At 47.8% G+C, this 24,112-nt stretch overlaps 1 protein-coding gene across 2 annotated transcripts in view; it reads right to left on the bottom strand.

Moving 5' to 3' along the window:
• The window catches only part of UBASH3B (ubiquitin associated and SH3 domain containing B), a 195,709-nt gene that overhangs the window by 59,779 nt on the left and 111,818 nt on the right, over positions 1 to 24,112 (bottom strand). For both annotated transcript variants that reach the window (XM_088481811.1, XM_088481812.1), the window contains exon 2: positions 5,337 to 5,390. In XM_088481811.1, the coding sequence (XP_088337937.1) occupies positions 5,337 to 5,390 (54 nt within the window). The remainder of the gene's footprint in view (positions 1 to 5,336; positions 5,391 to 24,112) is intronic.

Raw genomic sequence — 24,112 nt, 5'->3', positions numbered from 1 at the left:
TTGTATCATTACTGCAGCACAGAGCAGGCAGCTAATATCTGTATCTATAGCATAGAGCGCAGAGCTTATATATCGTTACTGCAGCACGGAGCAGGCAGCTCACATCTGTATCTATAGCATAGAGCACAGAGCTTGTATCATTACTGCAGCACGGAGCAGGCAGCTCACATCTGTATCTATAGCATAGAGCGCAGAGCTTGTATATCGTTACTGCAGCACGGAGCAGGCAGCTCACATCTGTATCTATAGCATAGAGCGCAGAGCTTGTATCATTACTGCAGCACAGAGCAGGCAGCTAATATCTGTATCTATAGCATAGAGCGCAGAGCTTATATATTGTTACTGCAGCACGGAGCAGGCAGCTCACATCTGTATCTATAGCATAGAGCGCAGAGCTTGTATCGTTACTGCAGCACGGAGCAGGCAGCTCACATCTGTATCTATAGCATAGAGCGCAGAGCTTGTATATCGTTACTGCAGCACGGAGCAGGCAGCTCACATCTGTATCTATAGCATAGAGCGCAGAGCTTGTATCATTACTGCAGCACAGAGCAGGCAGCTAATATCTGTATCTATAGCATAGAGCGCAGAGCTTATATATCGTTACTGCAGCACGGAGCAGGCAGCTCACATCTGTATCTATAGCATAGAGCGCAGAGCTTGTATATCGTTACTGCAGCACGGAGCAGGCAGCTCACATCTGTATCTATAGCATAGAGCGCAGAGCTTATATATCGTTACTGCAGCACGGAGCAGGCAGCTCACATCTGTATCTATAGCATAGAGCGCAGAGCTTCTATATCGTTACTGCAGCACGGAGCAGGCAGCTCACATCTGTATCTATAGCATAGAGCGCAGGGCTTATATATCGTTACTGCAGCACGGAGCAGGCAGCTCACATCTGTATCTATAGCATAGAGCGCAGAGCTTGTATCATTACTGCAGCACAGAGCAGGCAGCTAATATCTGTATCTATAGCATAGAGCGCAGAGCTTATATATTGTTACTGCAGCACGGAGCAGGCAGCTCACATCTGTATCTATAGCATAGAGCGCAGAGCTTGTATCGTTACTGCAGCACGGAGCAGGCAGCTCACATCTGTATCTATAGCATAGAGCGCAGAACTTGTATCATTACTGCAGCACAGAGCAGGCAGCTAATATCTGTATCTATAGCATAGAGCGCAGAGCTTATATATCGTTACTGCAGCACGGAGCAGGCAGCTCACATCTGTATCTATAGCATAGAGCGCAGAGCTTGTATCATTACTGCAGCACAGAGCAGGCAGCTAATATCTGTATCTATAGCATAGAGCGCAGAGCTTATATATTGTTACTGCAGCACGGAGCAGGCAGCTCACATCTGTATCTATAGCATAGAGCGCAGAGCTTGTATCGTTACTGCAGCACGGAGCAGGCAGCTCACATCTGTATCTATAGCATAGAGCGCAGAGCTTGTATATCGTTACTGCAGCACGGAGCAGGCAGCTCACATCTGTATCTATAGCATAGAGCGCAGAGCTTGTATCATTACTGCAGCACAGAGCAGGCAGCTAATATCTGTATCTATAGCATAGAGCGCAGAGCTTATATATCGTTACTGCAGCACGGAGCAGGCAGCTCACATCTGTATCTATAGCATAGAGCGCAGAGCTTGTATATCGTTACTGCAGCACGGAGCAGGCAGCTCACATCTGTATCTATAGCATAGAGCGCAGAGCTTATATATCGTTACTGCAGCACGGAGCAGGCAGCTCACATCTGTATCTATAGCATAGAGCGCAGAGCTTCTATATCGTTACTGCAGCACGGAGCAGGCAGCTCACATCTGTATCTATAGCATAGAGCGCAGGGCTTATATATCGTTACTGCAGCACGGAGCAGGCAGCTCACATCTGTATCTATAGCATAGAGCGCAGAGCTTGTATCATTACTGCAGCACAGAGCAGGCAGCTAATATCTGTATCTATAGCATAGAGCGCAGAGCTTATATATTGTTACTGCAGCACGGAGCAGGCAGCTCACATCTGTATCTATAGCATAGAGCGCAGAGCTTGTATCGTTACTGCAGCACGGAGCAGGCAGCTCACATCTGTATCTATAGCATAGAGTGCAGAAATTGTATCATTACTGCAGCACAGAGCAGGCAGCTAATATCTGTATCTATAGCATAGAGCGCAGAGCTTATATATTGTTACTGCAGCACGGAGCAGGCAGCTCACATCTGTATCTATAGCATAGAGCGCAGAGCTTGTATATCGTTACTGCAGCACGGAGCAGGCAGCTCACATCTGTATCTATAGCATAGAGCGCAGAGCTTGTATCATTACTGCAGCACAGAGCCGGCAGCTAATATCTGTATCTATAGCATAGAGCGCAGAGCTTATATATCGTTACTGCAGCACAGAGCAGGCAGCTCACATCTGTATCTATAGCATAGAGCGCAGAGCTTATATATCGTTACTGCAGCACAGAGCCGGCCACACAGCTCATACAAATTCAGCTCTTTAATTTGACCACTATTCATCAGATCATTTAACTTGGTGCTGAATACAGAACTTTAGACTGTTCGCACAATCATTAAGCCGGAGCTTTCCAACTCATTCCGGAGGAAAACTTCCTGTGATTGCTTCTGGGATGGCGTTCGTTCCTAATTAGAGTCATTATTATATGTGGTATAAATGTGGGTTACATGGATACAGTTTTGCTGTATATTGTGGCCTGCCTTATTCTCTCTCCAGCCTCATTGGATACCTTCTTTTGATGTTTGTTTGTTTGTTGTGTTTGAATATTTATGTTTTTTATTAAAATTCCTTATTTCATCAGCCAATTCTACATGGTCTTTATGAAGTTACCCATTATATTCATAGATATGTATTTTACCTTTTATTATGGTATATTTATAAACACACACAGCTCTCTTCTCGTCTGTGTTTGTGCGCCTTTATATAGGGCTGGAAACCATTTATACAGCTGCTTTTGGTCTCCATTTTCTAATTAGTACCCTGTCCTGTAGGATGGTGAGTGGGGAGCGAGCAGACATTGTACTGGGTGTGACTGCCATGCAGCCAGACTTTCCTAGCCACTGTATATACACTGACGTGCCAGAAGCCATGGGAGAGATGCCTAGTATCGTGTAGGACCCCCTGTAGCCCGGCGAAGTGCAGCAACACGGCGTGGCATCGATTCCACAAGTGGACGGAAGACCCCTGGAAAGATGGTGACCCATGCTGTCTGGATATCTTCCCACAGCTCCTTGATAATTGTAGGTGCAGGATCTTGGGTGTGAATGGACCTCTCCACCACGTACATAAATGCTTAATTGGGTGATAATTGTAGGTGCAGGATCTTGGGTGTGAATGGATCTCTCCACCACGTACATAAATGCTTAATTGGGTGATAATTGTAGGTGCAGGATCTTGGGTGTGAATGGATCTCTCCACCACGTACATAAATGCTTCATTGGGTGATAATTGTATGTGCAGGATCTTGGGTGTGAATGGATCTCTCCACCACGTACATAAATGCTTCATTGGGTGATAATTGTAGGTGCAGGATCTTGGGTGTGAATGGATCTCTCCACCACGTACATAAATGCTTCATTGGGTGATAATTGTAGGTGCAGGATCTTGGGTGTGAATGGACCTCTCCACCATGTACATAAATGCTTCATTGGGTGATAATTGTAGGTGCAGGATCTTGGGTGTGAATGGATCTCTCCACCACGTACATAAATGCTTCATTGGGTGATAATTGTAGGTGCAGGATCTTGGGTGTGAATGGACCTCTCCACCATGTACATAAATGCTTCATTGGGCGATAATTGTAGGTGCAGGATCTTGGATGTGAATGTACCTCTCCACCACGTACATAAATGCTTCATTGGGTGATAATTGTAGGTGTAGGATCTTGGGTGTGAATGGACCTCTCCACCACGTACATAAATGCTTCATTGGGTGATAATTGTAGGTGCAGGATCTTGAGTGTGAATGGACCTCTCCACCACGTACATAAATGCTTCATTGGGTGATAATTGTAGGTGCAGGATCTTGGGTGTGAATGGACCTCTCCACCACGTACATAAATGCTTCATTGGGTTCATGTCATGCGAAAATGTGGTGGCCACAACATTCTTCAGAACTCTCCAGAATGCTCCTCAAACCAATTCTGGAAACTTGAGACCGATGACACTGTGCATTATCCTGCTGGAAGATTCCATCCTTGTGGGGGTACGTGAAGTCCGTGAAGGGCTGCAAATGGTTATCAAGCAATGCAACGTAGCGGTTACCAGTTCATGGTATGTTCAGATGCACCAGCGGACCCAAAGCATGCCACGTGAACACACCCCACACCTTTATGGAGCCACCACCAGCCTGCACGGTGCCTTGTTGGAAACTGGGGTCCACGGCCTCATGGGGTCTGTGTCACACCCGAACCCTGCCATCAGCCCGAACCAACTGGAACTGTGACTCATTAGACCATGCCACATGCTGCCAGCCATATAGAGACATCACAAGCCCAGCATCTAACAGGGGCACGCTGGTAGGTCTTCTGCTCCCATATCCCATTGAAGCTAAAGAACGCTGCACTGACCTGCTGGATATGCGTCTGCATTGAACGTGGTCGGCCACTGCACTGTCCACGGTGGGTGGTAATGCCTTCTGAGGTATTCCCGGTACACACGTGACACCGTAGATCAAGGAATATTGAATGTCTGCACAACTTCAGAAATGTAATGTTCCATCCGTTGGGCACCCACTATCATTCTCCGATAACTCACGTCGCCTTGCCCTGAGCAGCCTAGCCGGTGTTCAAACTGACTTACGTGTTATCAGATTACAACCGATGCAGGTCTGGGTATTTCCAAGTCATAACAGTAGGGTGACGCCACCTACCATTACATACTGCTATCCCATGACTTTTGGTACTTCAGTGTACATACACACATCATATGTACTCGCATCCAGGGGGTCACTGCGTCTGTGGATGCCTTAAACAGGGTATTACTGAGACGCAGACTGGAAGCGAGCGCAGTACGTCTAACCCTCCCATAGATATATTTGTAAGTCACAACTAGATGCTTTTATTCTCCATGAACAGCGCTGAACAGACTAATTCCCACATTCTATAAATTGCTCAGTTCTTATTCCAAGGAACAGCAGAGATAAAAATAGACATTTCCCTGGAATAGACGTTCAGTAATAACAACAGAAGGATATTTTACCCCAAAACTCACATCATCCGTCTCCACAATAAAACAAAATAAGAGAAATAATCGCCATGTACGGGGTATATACTTTTCAGGTAAATACATATAAAAGAACAAGAAATACCAACCAATCACACGCTGCCTGTACGCTCCTCCCTCCGGTCGATGCCAGTGCTTTCTGCCTAAAAACAAACACAGACGTATAAGAACACATCATAAGTAAGAATTAGTCAGTGGGAAAACCGATCCCCACACCTCAATCTATAATAATAATAATAATATAGGATGTCTCACACAGCATTTGGTTATTGAGTACAACTGACATGTACTGTCCCAGGGCGATCGGGATCACAAGAGAAGACAAAAAAAATGCCCCCTTATATTCCCCATGGGTGTTATTCAACTGCCTCAATATTATTCAGGCATCTATCAGTGTTCATTCTAGCACCCTGTACCTGTCACACCCCGTGCAGTTCCTCTCTCCTGCCCGGGGTGTCGCTCTCTGCTCTGGTGCTTCTAGCATACACTGGTCTGTATCTCAGAAGTTTGTTGCATCAGCTGAATGTGATAGAAGCACCAGAGCAGAGAGCGACACCCCAGGCAGGAGAGAGGAACTGTACAGGTTGTGACATGTACAGGGTGCTAGAATGAACACTACATCTATTACGATCAGGGTGCAGGACGACCAACCGCATGGGGAAAAGCAGAATCTATACTACAATTGTTACATCTAAATCGCTGACAGTCCCTTATACGTACAAGGTGTGGGATGTATTTCTGTACTCAGACACATGCTAAAGTAAGTCCTCTTTTATTAAATATAGCTACTTCTATTTCTGTCCATTTACACATTTATTTATACACATGTTATACTTTGCAGAATAGTATGTCAGAGCGGGCAGAATAGCATGTCAGAGCGGGCAGAATAGCATGTCAATGCGGGCAGAATAGCATGTCAGTGCGGGCAGCATAGTATGTCAGTGCGGGCAGCATAGAATCTCAGTGCGGGCAGCATAGTATCTCAGTGCGGGCAGAATAGTTTGTCAGAGTGGGCAGCATAGTATGTAAGCGCGGGCAGAATAGTATGTCAGCGCGGGCAGCAAAGTATGTCAGCGCGGGCAGAATAGTATGTCAGCGCGGGCAGAATAGTTTGTCAGTGCGGGCAGAATAGCATGTCAGAGCGGGCAGAATAGCATGTCAATGCGGGCAGAATAGCATGTCAGTGCGGGCAGCATAGTATGTCAGTGCGGGAAGCATAGAATCTCAGTGCGGGCAGCATAGTATCTCAGTGCGGGCAGAATAGTTTGTCAGAGTGGGCAGCATAGTATGTCAGCGCGGGCAGAATAGTATGTCAGCGCGGGCAGCAAAGTATGTCAGTGCGGGCAAAATAGTATGTCAGAGTGGGCAGAATAGTTTGTCAGAGTGGGCAGCATAGTATGTCAGCGCGGGCAGAATAGCATGTCAGTGCGGACAGCATAGTATGTCAGAGCGGGCAGAATAGCATGTCAGCGCGGGCAGAATAGCATGTCAGTGCGGGCAGCATAGTATGTCAGTGCGGGCAGCATAGTATGTCAGTGCGGGCAGCATAGTAGGTCAGAGTGGGCAGCATGGTATGTCAGTATGGGCAGAATAGTATGTCAGTGCGGGCAGCATAGTATTTCAGTGCAGGCAGCATAGTAGGTCAGAGTGGGCAGCATGGTATGTCAGTACGGGCAGAATAGCATGTCAGTGTGGGCAGAATAGCATGTCAGAGCGGGCAGAATAGTATGTCAGAGCGGGAAGCATAGTATGTCAGAGTGAGCAGCATAGTATGTCAGAGCGGGCAGAATAGTATGTCAGAGTGGGCAGCATAGTATGTCAGCGAGGGCAGAATACTAGCTCTGAAAGAAACAGGAAACCTTGACAAACAAGCTGGCAGTCATGTCCTGTAAGGAAAGTTCATTAGAGACCCTAAGCTTGATAAAGAGAGTACCAAGTACACAATAAGAGGCGCTATCCAGAGTCAGCTCAAATGTAGGCTGTAAGGGGTAAATTTACTAAAGTGAGAGTTCTTAGAAGTGAGTTTTAGAAGAGATGTTGCCCATAGCAACCAATCAGATTCTAGCTATTATCTTCTAGAAGGTGCTAGTTAAATGTTAAGTAAAATCTGATTGGTTGTTATGGGCAACTTCTCTTCTAAAACTCACTTTTAAAAACTGGTATGTACAGTCCTGATGAAAAGGTTTTAGAGCCTTGAAACGTCGACTTTTATCTGTACCTATGTTTTTATATATTAAACACATTTTGACCATCTTTGTGAGTGTCGCCTCCTTCTTTTCCTCACCGGCGCAATGCTGTTATGCACCACCATATAATATATATATATTATATATATATATATATATATATATAAGCTGCCGTATAATTTGGGTAGTCACCCCGAAAGAAATACTATCATAGAGAACCTATACAAATAAACAACGGCGCATAAATTGATAATAAATTCAATATCTAGCATCTGTCACCCCGAATGAGGGAACAGAATATAGTATAAAAAAGAAAGAAAATAAATAGACTGTGTGAGTATCCTTTAAAAAAATGTATATTATGTTTAATAAGCACACTGGACCTCATTCAGAGTCGGTCGAAGCGGCCGCACGGTCGTACGGGAAAAGGGGCCAGATATGCAAATGATTCCCTCGCAAGTTGCATCCCTAAGTTCGGATCGGTAGCTGGTCGACTAAGGGGAGGAAGCGGCCGGAATTAAAAAAAATATGCCCCCTTCTCGTACGCATTGCACGTCATCTCCGGGCATATAAGGATTAATCGAGACCATCGGGAACCATCGGAACTGGTCGTAGAGCTTAAGGTTGACCATACCCTCTCTTAAGCTCTACGATCAGGTCAGTGTAAAAACCTCCCATGTCACATGTGCCATGACGCTACTTTGTGAATTATGCACTCCCATAAACCGTATGCACTCCCATAAAACGCCGTTCGCATAATTAGGCACGCCTGCGTTCGGATCTCCACTCCCCCGTTTTCAAGCACCTTCCCCTGTTACCACCCACAAACGCCTCAATCTGTCACTCAAACTACCGACCTGGCTGTGTTCAAGGAGAGAGAAATTTCTGATCGTAGCGGCTAGTTTGCGCACGCGCATTGCGAACTTTACGCATGCGCTGAATAGCGAACATCGGTGGCGTACGACCGTGCGGCCGCTTCGACCGACTCTGAATGAGGTCCACTGTGCAGTCTAAAAAACAAATTGATTACACCTGATGATCATGTGTATATAGGTATATAGGATCTATATAGCACATACTGTATATTTACCGGTACCACTCGCTATTAGGACACTGCTATCTCTACCCTAATAGCTGAGCCATACCAGTAAATATACTGTATGTGCTATATGGAAGCATTAAACAATCGGTAACATCGGACCCGTACGCAGCACTTGTGGCTGACCCTACCCTACCACAAGCACTGCGAGTGCCGCTGTGTGTAATTCTGCCATGTGACGTGTATGCCGACGCTGCGTCTTAATTATGCACGCCCCTGAAACGGAGTTAAGACGCTCAGACACGCCTGCGTTCGCACCACCACACCCCCATTTCCATCGACCAACGTCAGTCACCTCCCACAAACGACTCGTCCTGTCACTCATTTTAGCGAGGCGTCTATGTACAAGGGGCGATCGCATGGAATGGTTCGCGCATGTGCGCATACGCAGATTGCAAACATCGGCAGGCTACATGCGAACGCAGCCTAGTGAGCGGGTCTGAATTGGACCCCTAGTGCGCCATTTTATATCTGCGTCTGCCCTGTAGGTTATTTTATGCATTTCTCCCGCTTTGAAGCGTTTGTAGCTGTACTCCACGGCCATGTGCAACCAAAAGTCCCCAAAACAAATTCACTCGTTAAAGATTTACTGGAGTTGGGGTGAAGTGCGCGCTGTAATCTATTAGTCTGTAACACGGCAGTGAAACTAGGTCAAGCAGAACCGCTCAACAAATTAATTTGTGAAACTAAAAATATTGAGACAGGAGAGCAAAGCAGGAGAGGGAGGAGTTTCATCCCATTTCTTACCCTGCATAGAGCACACATACTGCAAATATTGTGTGTGTGTGTGTGTGTGTGTGTGTGTGTGTGTGTGTGTGTGTGTGTGTGTGTGTGTGTGTGTGTGTGTGTGTGTGTGTGTGTGTGTGTGTGTGTGTGGCGTTCATTCTAGCACCCTGCACCTGTTAAAACCCGTGCAGTTCCTCTTTCCTGCCTGGGGTGTCACTCTCTGCTCTGGTGCTTCTAGCACACAGCTAGAAGCACCAGACTCAACAGTTTGTTGCATCAGCTGAGCGTGCTAGAAGCACCAGAGCAGAGAGCGACACCCCAGGCAGGAGAGAGGAAATGCATGGGTTGTGACAGGTTCAGGGTTCTGGAATGAATACTATAAGTATGCGTATATGTTTCTATATACATGTAACACATATTTATACGTACACATATATACCTTCTATTCCTGTACAACGTAAGACATTTTTCCCAGCAAGCATTAGGTATGGCATTTGTTTTTTGAGCTGACATGTTTGCACACCTCCCAGCCGTCCTGATTTTCGGGGGACAGTCCCGATTGGCTATTTCCACGACCAGCATGTGTGTCCCGATTTGCAGGAGGCTGACAGGCATTCTCTCAGCCACCCACAGTGGAGGGAGGAGGAAGGTGACCTCCAGCAGGGGGGTAAGTCTAAACCAGGCACCTGATGGTAGTGCCCCCCACCATCCTTTCCCGGTGGCTCTGGCTCATGTATGCACGGTGCATCCCAATAAACGTAAAAAAATAAATAAATAGTAATTATGGCAATATAATGGCCCAAGCATGCCCACCAGAACGTGGCCACAGCTGCCATATTGCAAACAATCCCCCGATGCCCCGACTCTCATCACCCCAATGTTAGGAGGTATATATGGAACTGGGCAAGAGAGGGTAATGAGGCTCAGGGGTCTATTTACTAAGCAGTGTTAGGAGACAGAGTGAAAAGTGATAAGATATCAGCCAATCAGCTCCCAACTATCATCTCACAGGCTGTGTTTGAAAAATGACAGTTGGGAGCTGATTGGCTGGCACCTTATCACTTTCTTATCACTTTTCACTCTGGGCCTAATTCAGACCTGGTCGCCAGCGCTGAGCGCTGGCAACCGGGGCGATGGTGGCCCACAGAGCATGCGCACGACGGAGCCGGCTCCGTCGTGCGCATGTGCGAGACCCGGCTAGCGACGGGCACTCCGTCGCTCCGGTTCTCGCACCAAAGGGGGCAAGCTGTTGATGTTGAGTGACGCTTGCCCCCTTTGGTGGGCGGGCCGGGGGGCTGGTGCCCAAACGGAGGCGTTCCCATGAGAACGCCTGCCGTTTGGGGGCTGCCCCACTAACATCACAAGTGATGTCAGTGGAGAGATTCCGGCTCTGTTAGAGCCGAAAGCTCTCTGGGGCTTGCGATAAACGAGACCCTACCACAAGGGTCTCGTCGCAAGCCCGATGGTCGCGATGGTCTTGACCATCGCGACCATCATCATGGCCGCTCGCTATAGCTGTGGGTGGTCGCTATGCGAGCGGCCAAGAGGCCACTCCAAAAAAAAAAAAAGCCCGGCCCTGATTCAGAGCGAGCGCTCTGTCTGAGCGACCGGGTCTGAATCAGGCCCTCTGTCTCCTAACACTGCTTAGTAAATGACCCCTCAGACTTTGTCTTTGCAGACTGTTATAAACTACCAATAAATTATCAGTGGTTACTCTATAGCAAAAAAAACTAGAAACACAGGATGGTACGGCTCTAGCTGTGACTAATAGCAGAACGTGTTTGTGTGGTACATGCTAATATCTCCTGTGTTGTACCACAGTCTGCAGCTGACAGACTGGAGCTTTTCCTCATTGCTACCAACACAAGACGTGTCTGATTGTGCTGGGGTGACAGCTGCTTAGACAAAGCCGGATGCTTCTCAGTCAGTCAGTGAGTCAGTGAGTCAGTCAGTGAGTCAGTGAGTCAGTCAGTGAGTCAGTGAGTCAGTCAGTGAGTCAGTCAGTCAGTCAGTCAGTCAGTGAGTCAGTGAGTCAGTGAGTCAGTCAGTCAGTCAGTGAGTCAGTCAGTCAGTCAGTCAGTGAGTCAGTGAGTCAGTCAGTCGGTGAGTCAGTCAGTCAGTGAGTCAGTCAGTGAGTCAGTCAGTCAGTCAGTCAGTCAGTCAGTCAGTCAGTGAGTCAGTCAGTCAGTCAGTGAGTCAGTCAGTGAGTCAGTCAGTGAGTCAGTCAGTCAGTCAGTGAGTCAGTCAGTCAGTCAGTCAGTCAGTCAGTGAGTCAGTCAGTCAGTGAGTCAGTCAGTGAGTCAGTCAGTGAGTCAGTCAGTCAGTGAGTCAGTGAGTCAGTCAGTCAGTGAGTCAGTCAGTCAGTCAGTCAGTCAGTGAGTGAGTCAGTCAGTCAGTCAGTCAGTCAGTCAGTGAGTAAGCCAATACATACAAGTATGTCAGCAGCTGGGTGACAAGACCTTAAAGGTTCGCTCACATACACGCGCTAGGAACAAAATAGATCAAATGCAGGAACGCCAACATGAAAGACGGGTTGTGGTGAAGCCTTTTTAACACATTTAAGGGGAAATGTATCAAGACTTGGTGAGAGATAATGTACAGCCGTTGTCCTAAGCAACCAATCAGCTCCTAACTGCCATTTCAAACCCCGAGCTATATAAATGACAGTTAGAAGCGGATTGGTTAATGGCGTTCAGAGGTCAGACGATGACCATATACGAACACGAACATGAAACTACACATGAAGTTCCCGGGAAACCGCAGGGCTCAAATAACTATGCAATCGACACGCTGAATTGTGGAGCCGGCCTCTGCATTTGGCGCCCGCTACTAGACGGAGAGGACGTCAGATACAGTGACCGGAGATCGGTTGTAAAATCAGGAAACTCCAATGAAACATCATGTATGTGATTGACGTGTCCTTTGATGTTTTTGCTAATGCATGCTATAGTCTACGTGTTCCGCTGTCCCTATCCACGCCATCCATCGTATTACTTGCTATAAAATGTCGCCCTACTCATTGGGCAGAGAGCATCCTGGGTGAAAGCGGATGCTGGCACCAGCCGTGCTGCGCTCCCCATCGCCACACGCTGAAAGTCTTTTTGAACCTTCTCTTTCATTTTTCACAAACCTACAACTACCGATCAGCTATTTACCCTCAATGCCCATAACACCCCATTCACCCTGATTACAAGGCGGTTCTCAGGTGTAGGCTAACTGCAGACCGGTGTGAATGAGTCCCACGGTATAAAGGATTATAAATCTTTGTGTCCTGCAGGTTTAATAAGTGCTATCTTTACGGGATGCAGTTCATTTACCGGCCTCCATAATGCCGGACGTCTAGATCCCGACGTTGGAAGCCCGACTCTGTACTAAATATAGGCGTCAGTATTTAGATGCCTATCTTTGGCCAGAAGCCAAAACCCGAACGAAGGCAAACTGGAACTGTTGGCTGTTAGCCGTGGGAGGGGGGGGGGGGCGTGGGTTATGTTTTAGGCACACCCGGGGGGAATTAGGGTTAGGCACCACCCCCTGGTTAGGCTAGGGGAAGTGTGGGGAGAGGGGAGGGTTAGGGTACTTACCAGCCCCAGTCGGGATCCAGACGGTTCGGGCTTCCAGCGTCGGTATTTAGTCCGCCGGTGTTACATCCGGTGGTATTACGTACCGTTCCATCTTTACATATGATTGCAGAGATCAGCCCACAGGTCAGATCACCCAGAACTCGGGACCCCAGCTCAACCTGCTTCATTTGTTTTTACTGACAAGTTTATAAAACCACTTACAGTATAAGTTTATGATCAAAAGTATCAAAAAGGTGACAGGAATAGCAAGAAAGCAACAAAGGAGGAGATAGAGTAGAAATTATAATCACATTTCACACATACACACGAACATATGTACATACTGTATATACACACACACACATATACACAAAAACATACATAAACTGTATATAGACACACACACATATATACATGAACATATGTACATACTGTATACAGGAACATAACATAAAATAAACAAACATAAAAGTCTCAGCATTCCTTGTGCTAATCAGTCAGCAGTGACTTGTAGCCACGATTTGGGCATGCTCTCCAAGCATTGTGTCCCCTACTTCCTGGCTGCTACTCAGCATCAGGGCAACGAGCACCAGGTGTGTGAGAGTTTTAAACCCTTATTGTGCTCCAGTGATTATAACAGCTGGGTCTGTGTAAATGTGAAACCCTGGAATTCCACACCTCCACTGCTAATGCAGAATGCACAGATTCCACTCCAGCCTCCCTTGGAGGGAGATGATTCCACCAGAATGTGGGTAATTCAGGTGAGAGACCACCCCTCTCACCACGGTATATATACACACTGAAGTGCCAGAAGGCATGAGATAGAGGGCTAGTATTATGTAGGACTCCCTGTAGCCCAGCGAAGTGCAGGAACACAACGTGGAATCGATTCCACAAGTGGACATAAGACCTCAGGAGAGATGGTGACCCATGCCATCTGTATAGCTTCCCATAGCTCCCTGATATCTGTAGGTGCAGGATCTTAGGTGCGAATGGACCTCTCCACCACGTCCCAAAAATGCTCAACTGGGGTCATGTTGGACGAATGTGGTGGCCACACCGGAACTCTCCAGAATGTTCCTCAAAAGGCAGGTCTGGGCATTTCCAAGACATCGCAGTACAGTGACAACACCTACCACTAACTTTACATGCTGCCATCCCATTGACTTTTGGCACTTCATATATGTATACAATGTATTTAGGCTATTGTGTTAGGCGCAGCAGCAGGGACGGAATCCGGAGCAATCCTGGAACGTTGCTTACTTGGCTGTGTGTGTATTCAATGTACTTGATATGTACATAATATAATCTTTTAAGCAAGTAGTGCCGTGCGTGGATTTTATCATTCCTGTATATACACATATCCACTACTGTTCTAAAGTTTGGGGTCACCCAGACAATTTTGTGTTTTACATGAAAACTGACTCTTATTTATCAAATGAGTTGCAAAATGAATATAACATATAGTCAAGACATTGGCAAGGTTAGAAATAATGATTTTTATTTGAAATAATAATTTTGTCCTTCAAACTGCTTTCGTCAAAGAATGTTCCTTTTGCAGCAATTACAGCATTGCAGACCTTTGGCATTCTAGCTGTTAATTTGTTGAGGTAATCTGAAGAAATGTCACCCCACGCTTCCTGAAGCACCTCCCACAAGTTGGATTGGCTTGATGGACACTTCTTGCGTACCATACGGTCAAGCTGCTCCCACAACAGCGCAATGGGGTTGAGATCTGGTGACTGCGCTGGCCACTCCATTACAGACAGAATACCAGCTGCCGGCTTCTTCCCTAAATAGTTCTTGCATAATTTGGAGGTGTGCTGTGGGTCATTGTCCTGTTGGAGGTGGAAATTGGCTCCAATCAAGCGCTATCCACAGGGTATGGCATGGCATTGCAAAATGGAGTGATAGCCTTCCTTATTCAAAATCCCTTTTACCTTGTACAAATCTCCCACTATACCAGCACCAAAGCAGCCCCAGACCATCACATTACCTCCAACATGCTTGACAGATGGCATCAGGCACTCTTCCAGCATCTTTTCACTTGTTCTGCGTCTCACAAATGTTCTACTGTGTGATCCAAACACCTCAAACGTTGATCCGCCTGTCCATAACACTTTTTTCCAATCTTCCTCTGTCCAATGTCTGTGTTCTTTTGCCCATATTAATCTTTTCCTTTTATTGGCCACCCTCAGATACGGCTTTTTCTTGGCCACTCTGCCTAGAAGGCCAGCATCCCGGAGTCGCCTCTTCACTGTAGACATTGACACTGGCGTTTTGTGGGTACAATTTAATGAAGCTGCCAGTTGAGGACTTGTGAGGCGTCTATTTCTCAAACTAGAGACTCTAATGTACTTGTCTTCTTGCACAGTTGTCCCCCGGGGCCTCCCACTTCTCTTTCTACTCTGGTTAGAACCTGTTTGTGCTGTTCTATGAAGGGAGTAGTACACACCGTTGTAGGAAATGTTCAGTTTCTTGGCAATTTCTCGCATGGAATAGCCTTCATTTCTAAAAAGAATAGACTGTTGAGTTTCACATGAAAGTTCTCTTTTTCTGACCATTTGGAGAGTATAATCGAGCCCACAAATGTGATGCTCCAGATACTCAACTAACCCAAAGAAAGGCCAGTTTTATAGCTTCTCTAACGAGCAAACCCCTTTTCAGCTGTGCTAACATAATTGCACAAAGGTTTTCATGGGTTTTCTAATCATCCATTAGTCTTCTAACCTGCTAAGCAAACACAATGTACCATTAGAATACTGGAGTGATGGTTGCTGGAAATGGGCCTCTATACACCTATGTAGATATTCCTTTAAAAACCAGACGTTTGCAGCTAGTATAGTCATTTACCACATTAACAATGTATAGAGTGTATTTCTGATTACATTAATGTTCTCCTCATTGAAAAAAAACAGTGCTATTCTTTCAAAAACAAGGAAATTTCTAAGTGACCCCAAACTTTTGAACGGTAGTGTACACAAAAACACACACACACACACACACACACACACACTTAGATTAGCACATGGAATGTTTGGCGTAATCCCTACATGATGAGAAGATAATAATCTCTGCAGAGGGCCCCTTAGATAGCGACAGAATAAACAGAGATAAAACGCTGAATGTGGTCTGTATAAAGGTTTGGGGTCCCTGCCAGTGTGCTGACTGACAGGGTGCTGACTGACCGGGTGCTGACTGACCCGGTGCTGACTGACCCGGTGCTGACTGACAGGGTGCTGACTGACAGGGTGCTGACTGACCCGGTGCTGACTGACAGGGTGCTGACTGACCGGGTGCTGACTGACTGAATGCTGACTGACTGGGTGCTGACTGACTGGGTGCTGACTGACCGGGTGCTGACTGACCGGGTGCTTACTGACTGGGTTCTGAGACACTACGACCATCAGAAGGGGTTTGTATGTCACGGATAAGAGCCACGGCCTCACAGACAAGACCCCAGTCATTTCATGTGCTGTAATACACAGTCTAATCCTTACTGCAGCTTCATCCTAGAACTTCCTAATCATAATGTGATCCAGACTAGCTAGAACAGGTACAGTATCACATCTCTGTACATAACTAATCCTGGCCTCCCATTGCATCACGTCCCCTCAAACATTATCCTATAAAACAGATATAAAAGGCTACAAAGATGAGAATTCACAGAAGTGTCCCTCGCTAAGCCACAGACTGCCAGATGCACACAACTTCCAGCAGGTGCTATGGTCACTTATCTATGGGATGAGGAGATAGGAAATGGCTTTCATTAGGCCACACATCCTCCAGTGCAGCTTCTAGTCTTCATATTACTCTACAGCAGGGAACAATGTTTCTTATACAAGTTTTAATGTAACAATAACCACACAACTCGCACTTCAACAAACTGGCACGCTCAGACTGACAATTCTACAGACTAGCACGCTCAGACTGGCATTTCCACAGGCTGGCACGCACAGTCTGACAATTCCACAGGCTGGCACACACATCAGTGTCAATACGGTCATGAGAGCAGAGGACCACGTGGACAGTCTCCACTACGCAAAGTCCCCCGCAAAGTCCCAGGGATGGACAGGCATTGTGCGGTGGGGTGCAGTGATGCTGTAACACCCCCGCATAGCCCCAGGGATGGACAGGCATCGTGCTGTGGGGTGCAGTGATGCTGTAACAACCCCGCATAGCCCCAGGGATGGACAGGCATCGTGCTGTGGGGTGCAGTGATGCTGTAACACCCCCGCATAGCCCCAGGGATGGACAGGCATCGTGCTGTGGGGTGTAGTGATGCTGTAACACCCCCGCATAGCCCCAGGGATGGACAGGCATCGTGCGTTGGGGTGCAGTGATGCTGTAACACCCCCGCATAGCCCCAGGGATGGACAGGCATCGTGCTGTGGGGTGCAGTGATGCTGTAACACCCCCGCATAGCCCCAGGGATGGACAGGCACCGTGCTGTGGGGTGCAGTGATGCTGTAACACCCCCGCATAGTCCCAGGGATGGACAGGCATCGTGCTGTGGGGTGCAGTGATGCTGTAACACCCCCGCATAGCCCCAGGGATAGACAGGCATCGTGCTGTGGGGTGCAGTGATGCTGTAACACCCCCGCATAGTCCCAGAGATGGACAGGCATCTTGCCGTGGGGTGCAGTGATGGTGTAACACCCCCGCATAGCCCCAGGGATGGACAGGCATCGTGCGTTGGGGTGCAGTGATGCTGTAACACCCCCGCATAGCCCCAGGGATGGACAGGCATCGTGCTGTGGGGTGCAGTGATGCTGTAACACCCCCGCATAGCCCCAGGGATGGACAGGCACCGTGCGGTGGGGTGCAGTGATGCTGTAACACCCCCGCATAGCCCCAGGGATGGACAGGCACCGTGCGGTGGGGTGCAGTGATGCTGTAACACCCCCGCATAGCCCCAGGGATGGACAGGCACCGTGCTGTGGGGTGCAGTGATGCTGTAACACCCCCGCATAGCCCCAGGGATGGACAGGCATCGTGCTGTGGGGTGCAGTGATGCTGTAACACCCCCGCATAGCCCCAGGGATGGACAGGCATCGTGCTGTGGGGTGTAGTGATGCTGTAACACCCCCGCATAGCCCCAGGGATGGACAGGCATCGTGCTGTGGGGTGCAGTGATGCTGTAACACCCCCGCATAGCCCCAGGGGTGGACAGGCATCGTGCTGTGGGGTGTAGTGATGCTGTAACACCCCCGCATAGCCCCAGGGGTGGACAGGCATCGTGCTGTGGGGTGCAGTGATGGTGTAACACCCCCGCATAGCCCCAGGGATGGACAGGCATCGTGCGTTGGGGTGCAGTGATGCTGTAACACCCCCGCATAGCCCCAGGGATGGACAGGCATCGTGCTGTGGGGTGCAGTGATGCTATAACACCCCCGCATAGCCCCAGGGATGGACAGGCATTGTGCTGTGGGGTGCAGTGATGCTGTAACACCCCCGCATAGCCCCAGGGGTGGACAGGCATCGTGCTGTGGGGTGCAGTGATGCTGTAACACCCCCGCATAGCCCCAGGGGTGGACAGGCATCGTGCTGTGGGGTGCAGTGATGCTGTAACACCCCCGCATAGCCCCAGGGATGGACAGGCATCGTGCTGTGGGGTGCAGTGATGCTGTAACACCCTCGCATAGCCCCAGGGATGGACAGGCATCGTGCTGTGGGGTGCAGTGATGCTGTAACACCCCCGCATAGCCCCAGGGATGGACAGGCACCGTGCGGTGGGGTGCAGTGATGCTGTAACACCCCCGCATAGCCCCAGGGATGGACAGGCATCGTGCTGTGGGGTGCAGTGATGCTGTAACACCCCCGCATAGCCCCAGGGGTGGACAGGCATCGTGCTGTGGGGTGTAGTGATGCTGTAACACCCCCGCATAGCCCCAGGGGTGGACAGGCATCGTGCTGTGGGGTGCAGTGATGGTGTAACACCCCCGCATAGCCCCAGGGATGGACAGGCATCGTGCGTTGGGGTGCAGTGATGCTGTAACACCCCCGCATAGCCCCAGGGATGGACAGGCATCGTGCTGTGGGGTGCAGTGATGCTGTAACACCCCCGCATAGCCCCAGGGATGGACAGGCATTGTGCTGTGGGGTGCAGTGATGCTGTAACACCCCCGCATAGCCCCAGGGGTGGACAGGCATCGTGCTGTGGGGTGCAGTGATGCTGTAACACCCCCGCATAGCCCCAGGGATGGACAGGCATCGTGCTGTGGGGTGCAGTGATGCTGTAACACCCTCGCATAGCCCCAGGGATGGACAGGCATCGTGCTGTGGGGTGCAGTGATGCTGTAACACCCCCGCATAGCCCCAGGGATGGACAGGCATCGTGCTGTGGGGTGCAGTGATGCTGTAACACCCCCGCATAGCCCCAGGGATGGACAGGCATCGTGCTGTGGGCTGTAGTGATGCTGTAACACCCCCGCATAGCCCCAGGGATGGACAGGCATCGTGCTGTGGGGTGTAGTGATGCTGTAACACCCCCGCATAGCCCCAGGGATGGACAGGCATCGTGCGTTGGGGTGCAGTGATGCTGTAACACCCCCGCATAGCCCCAGGGATGGACAGGCATTGTGCTGTGGGGTGCAGTGATGCTGTAACACCCCCGCATAGCCCCAGGGATGGACAGGCATCGTGCTGTGGGGAGCAGTGATGCTGTAACACCCCCGCATAGCCCCAGGGGTGGACAGGCATCGTGCTGTGGGGAGCAGTGATGCTGTAACACCCCCGCATAGCCCCAGGGGTGGACAGGCATTGTGCTGTGGGGTGTAGTGATGCTGTAACACCCCCGCATAGCCCCAGGGGTGGACAGGCATCGTGCTGTGGGGTGCAGTGATGCTGTAACACCCCCGCATAGCCCCAGGGATGGACAGGCATCGTGCTGTGGGGTGCAGTGATGCTGTAACACCCTCGCATAGCCCCAGGGATGGACAGGCATCGTGCTGTGGGGTGCAGTGATGCTGTAACACCCCCGCATAGCCCCAGGGATGGACAGGCATCGTGCTGTGGGGTGCAGTGATGCTGTAACACCCCCGCATAGCCCCAGGGATGGACAGGCATCGTGCTGTGGGCTGTAGTGATGCTGTAACACCCCCGCATAGCCCCAGGGATGGACAGGCATCGTGCTGTGGGGTGTAGTGATGCTGTAACACCCCCGCATAGCCCCAGGGATGGACAGGCATCGTGCGTTGGGGTGCAGTGATGCTGTAACACCCCCGCATAGCCCCAGGGATGGACAGGCATTGTGCTGTGGGGTGCAGTGATGCTGTAACACCCCCGCATAGCCCCAGGGATGGACAGGCATCGTGCTGTGGGGAGCAGTGATGCTGTAACACCCCCGCATAGCCCCAGGGGTGGACAGGCATCGTGCTGTGGGGAGCAGTGATGCTGTAACACCCCCGCATAGCCCCAGGGGTGGACAGGCATTGTGCTGTGGGGTGTAGTGATGCTGTAACACCCCCGCATAGCCCCAGGGATGGACAGGCACCGTGCTGTGGGGTGCAGTGATGCTGTAACACCCCCGCATAGTCCCAGGGATGGACAGGCATCGTGCTGTGGGGTGCAGTGATGCTGTAACACCCCCGCATAGCCCCAGGGATAGACAGGCATCGTGCTGTGGGGAGCAGTGATGCTCTAACACCCCTGTCTGCTACAACTGCATTAAGTGCAATATATTATTATACTGAGTATAAATTAACGAACTACAAGTCTGATTAATAACAGAGATCCGATCAGCAAAATTACTGTGAGTGCCCATTTTGCTGTAGTAGCTGTAATTGTGACTCACCTACTGCATGTTGGGACTAGATTGCGCAAGCGTAAATGTTATACATGGATAAAAACATTGCGAGGAAAAAGCTGGATAATATATGGGAACAGGAAAACACTAATGTAGTCCCAATTGATACCGGATGGAAGGCCTCACACACAGGATCACGGCACAAATCGCCAATTTCCCCCCGATTCATATTTGCGGTAGGAACATTCGTTTTATTTGACTACCATGGCATTTTGTACAGGCAGAACAGCAATAGTGTATATATATAGTCCCGGAAGAACGAAACACGTTGGGAAGCTGCCTTCTCTTGCCCGATGAGCTCTGAATTATTTTATCACAGAATCAGATAAGCATTGGAATTAAAGATTCCTATATATCATTTTTTTAAAATACAATTTTCTCTGTGTATTTATGTCTGAATTTTGTATTTTTAAGAAATAGGATTTATATATATTTTATATCTTTTATTGAGATATCAAATGTTTGAGAACTGTATGAAATAACCAGTTACTGTATATATATATATATTTTGCACAAGCACACGGCGCTTGGTAGCACTATTTTTTACAGTTTAGAGATCGGCTTATTGCTGCTAAAACTGTGTGCAGGTCTATTGAGCTATTTACGTTATGTTTGTTATATGTCTAAATAAATTGTTTATAAACGCCACTTGTGAAAGCCAACACTATATGTATCTTTCATATATCTGCACTTATACACTTTTTTCTCACTAATAAAACTGTTGTACTTATCACTTAAAGGTCTGTTTTTTATTCAACACACCAGGCGCTTGAATTAACTATATGTACACTGAGGGCATTTAACCCAATGTCCTATACCAGTTGATTTAGCTGACACCCGTTATTTTAAGGGAGTGTGGTTGCCATATATATATATCCTTTTAGTATTACTGTATAGAGGAGAGTTGTACTAGGTTGGAGCAATTACTATACTGTACTTCTTTATATATATATATAAAGAAGTACAGTATAGTAATTAAGTACAGTATATATATATATATATATATATATATATATATATATATATATATATTACACACATACATGCACACTTTTTTTTTTTTTTTTATGTTGCTGTTCTGCCTGTAAAATATACCACGCCAGTAGTTCCTCTGTAAACCGCTCTGCAGCTATCTCACCTCCTACACAATGGAAACACATCTTCAGACACTTGGAACACCGGTCTGTATTTTCGCAGTTGTTAAGGGGACACTTGTTTGCTTTTGGTCTTCCCTACACAGCTGCTCTCTGCCATCGGCAGAGAGTGTGACAAGTGAATTATAGAATGCCGATGTTTTATCTGTAGCACTGACATCTACAGAATAGTGCAATTTATTTCTGCTTTTTCATACATACACACACATATATATATACTGTATATATATATATATATATATATATATATATCAGTGGTTATTAACCTCAGGGGTTCGGTGAGTCAGTCTCAGGGGTTCGGCGGAGGTGTGTGTCCATTCCGTTTCCAGGGTTGCCATGTGCATTAATATACTTTTGGCATTCACACAATACTTTTATGCCATTTTTGTTTTGTTGGTTTTGTTCTTTGAACACGGTGATTTTATGTGCAACTGATGCATGGTTCCTTTTGTGCACTAATAAAATATATATTCTCTAGGTTTTGAATTTGAAGAAAAAAAAAAAAAAAACTAACATTTTATTTTTCCAACTATGAAGGGTTCGGTGAATGCACGTATGAAACTTGCGGGGTTCAGTACCTCCAACAAGGTTAAGAACCACTGGTATATATATATAATACTTACCTACTTTCTGTCTGCCAAAGTCGGTGGTGCATGATGGTGCGATTGAGTCATCGTGGGCCACCCCTGCTATGATGACACGATTCAGGGTGAAATGCGCCATCAACCCACCCACATCATCCACTTCTCTTGGGAAGAGGGCAGCACCGGGCGGTCGCCCCCAGGACAGTAGATATATATATATATATATATATATACATACACACACACACAAGGGCATATCTATAATGGGTGCAGGGTGTGCGGCCCCCTGGGAGGGCCCACACCGCACACTTATACTTCTTAACACTTACCTCTCCGAAGTCCCATGCTGGCTGGAGAGAAGCGCTACACAAAACGCATGGAAAATTGCAGCCGCTGCCATTTTCCCAGCGTTCCGCGCATGTGCAGTAGACTCCGGGCACCGTCGAGTGCCCGGAGTCTACAAAGGCTGACAGTGAGTGCCAGCCGCCGGAGAGAGGGGAGGGGTCCCCACATGGGGAGTGAACACAGGCCCCCTCCTCTCAATACGTCCCTGCATTATATATATATATACACACACACATACAACACACACAAATAAATACATATACACGCACATATTTTTCTTTGTAAGTAGCAGAACAGAAAGCCCTGCTGCCCCTTATTCCCAGAGACTGACCTGGTGACATTTTATGAATAAATTGCAGCAATAATGTCATTTCTATCGCAGTGACAATAAGTAGCAATAGAAAATCAGTCTGATGACTGCAGATCAATAAATGTTTTACTCACGAGTGTAGGAGAAAACCGAACAACAAAATAAACAGTTAAACAGCACACTGTAATAAACAGGCAATAACATCGGAGGACAACGTAGACAATCTTCAGCCGCTACAGTATTCACATTTAATAAATAAACCTATTCATTTAATGTTGGTGTGAAAGAGGTCGACTTGTTAAATGCGATAACTATTTACCCCTAGCTGCACCATAGTATTCACAATTATTACATAAACATATTTCCCCACGAAATAGCCAATTCATGAAATAATCTAAAAACTGTGAATATTATTTATTTTATGATGGGCTGGTTGCAGGGTGGGGTGCCTATTTATTAAGTATGGGTAGTATTGATTCAACAGTGGGGCTGGTTGGGGGAGGGAGGCCTAGAGAGCTTACTCATAGCTAGGTCTTCCATATTACATGCACCTGAGCTTACTCATTGCTAGGTCTTCCATATTACATGCACCTGAGCTTACTCATTGCTAGGTCTTCCATATTACATGCACCTGAGCTTACTCATTGCTAGGTCTTCCATATTACATGCACCTGAGCTTACTCATTGCTAGGTCTTCCATATTACATGCACCTGAGCTTACTCATTGCTAGGTCTTCCATATTACATGCACCTGAGCTTACTCATTGCTAGGTCTTCCATATTACATGCACCTGAGCTTACTCATTGCTAGGTCTTCCATATTACATGCACCTGAGCTTACTCATTGCTAGGTCTTCCATATTACATGCACCTGAGCTTACTCATTGCTAGGTCTTCCATATTACATGCACCTGAGCTTACTCATTGCTAGGTCTTCCATATTACATGCACCTGAGCTTACTCATTGCTAGGTCTTCCATATTACATGCACCTGAGCTTACTCATTGCTAGGTCTTCCATATTACATGCACCTGAGCTTACTCATTGCTAGGTCTTCCATATTACATGCACCTGAGCTTACTCATTGCTAGGTC

This window comes from Taudactylus pleione, unplaced genomic scaffold, assembly GCF_031769625.1.
Source record: "Taudactylus pleione unplaced genomic scaffold, aTauple2 ptg000278l, whole genome shotgun sequence".
NCBI lineage: Eukaryota > Metazoa > Chordata > Amphibia > Anura > Myobatrachidae > Taudactylus > Taudactylus pleione.
The sequence above is the reverse complement of the archived record's forward strand: the minus strand, read 5'-3'. Positions and strand labels throughout refer to the sequence as shown.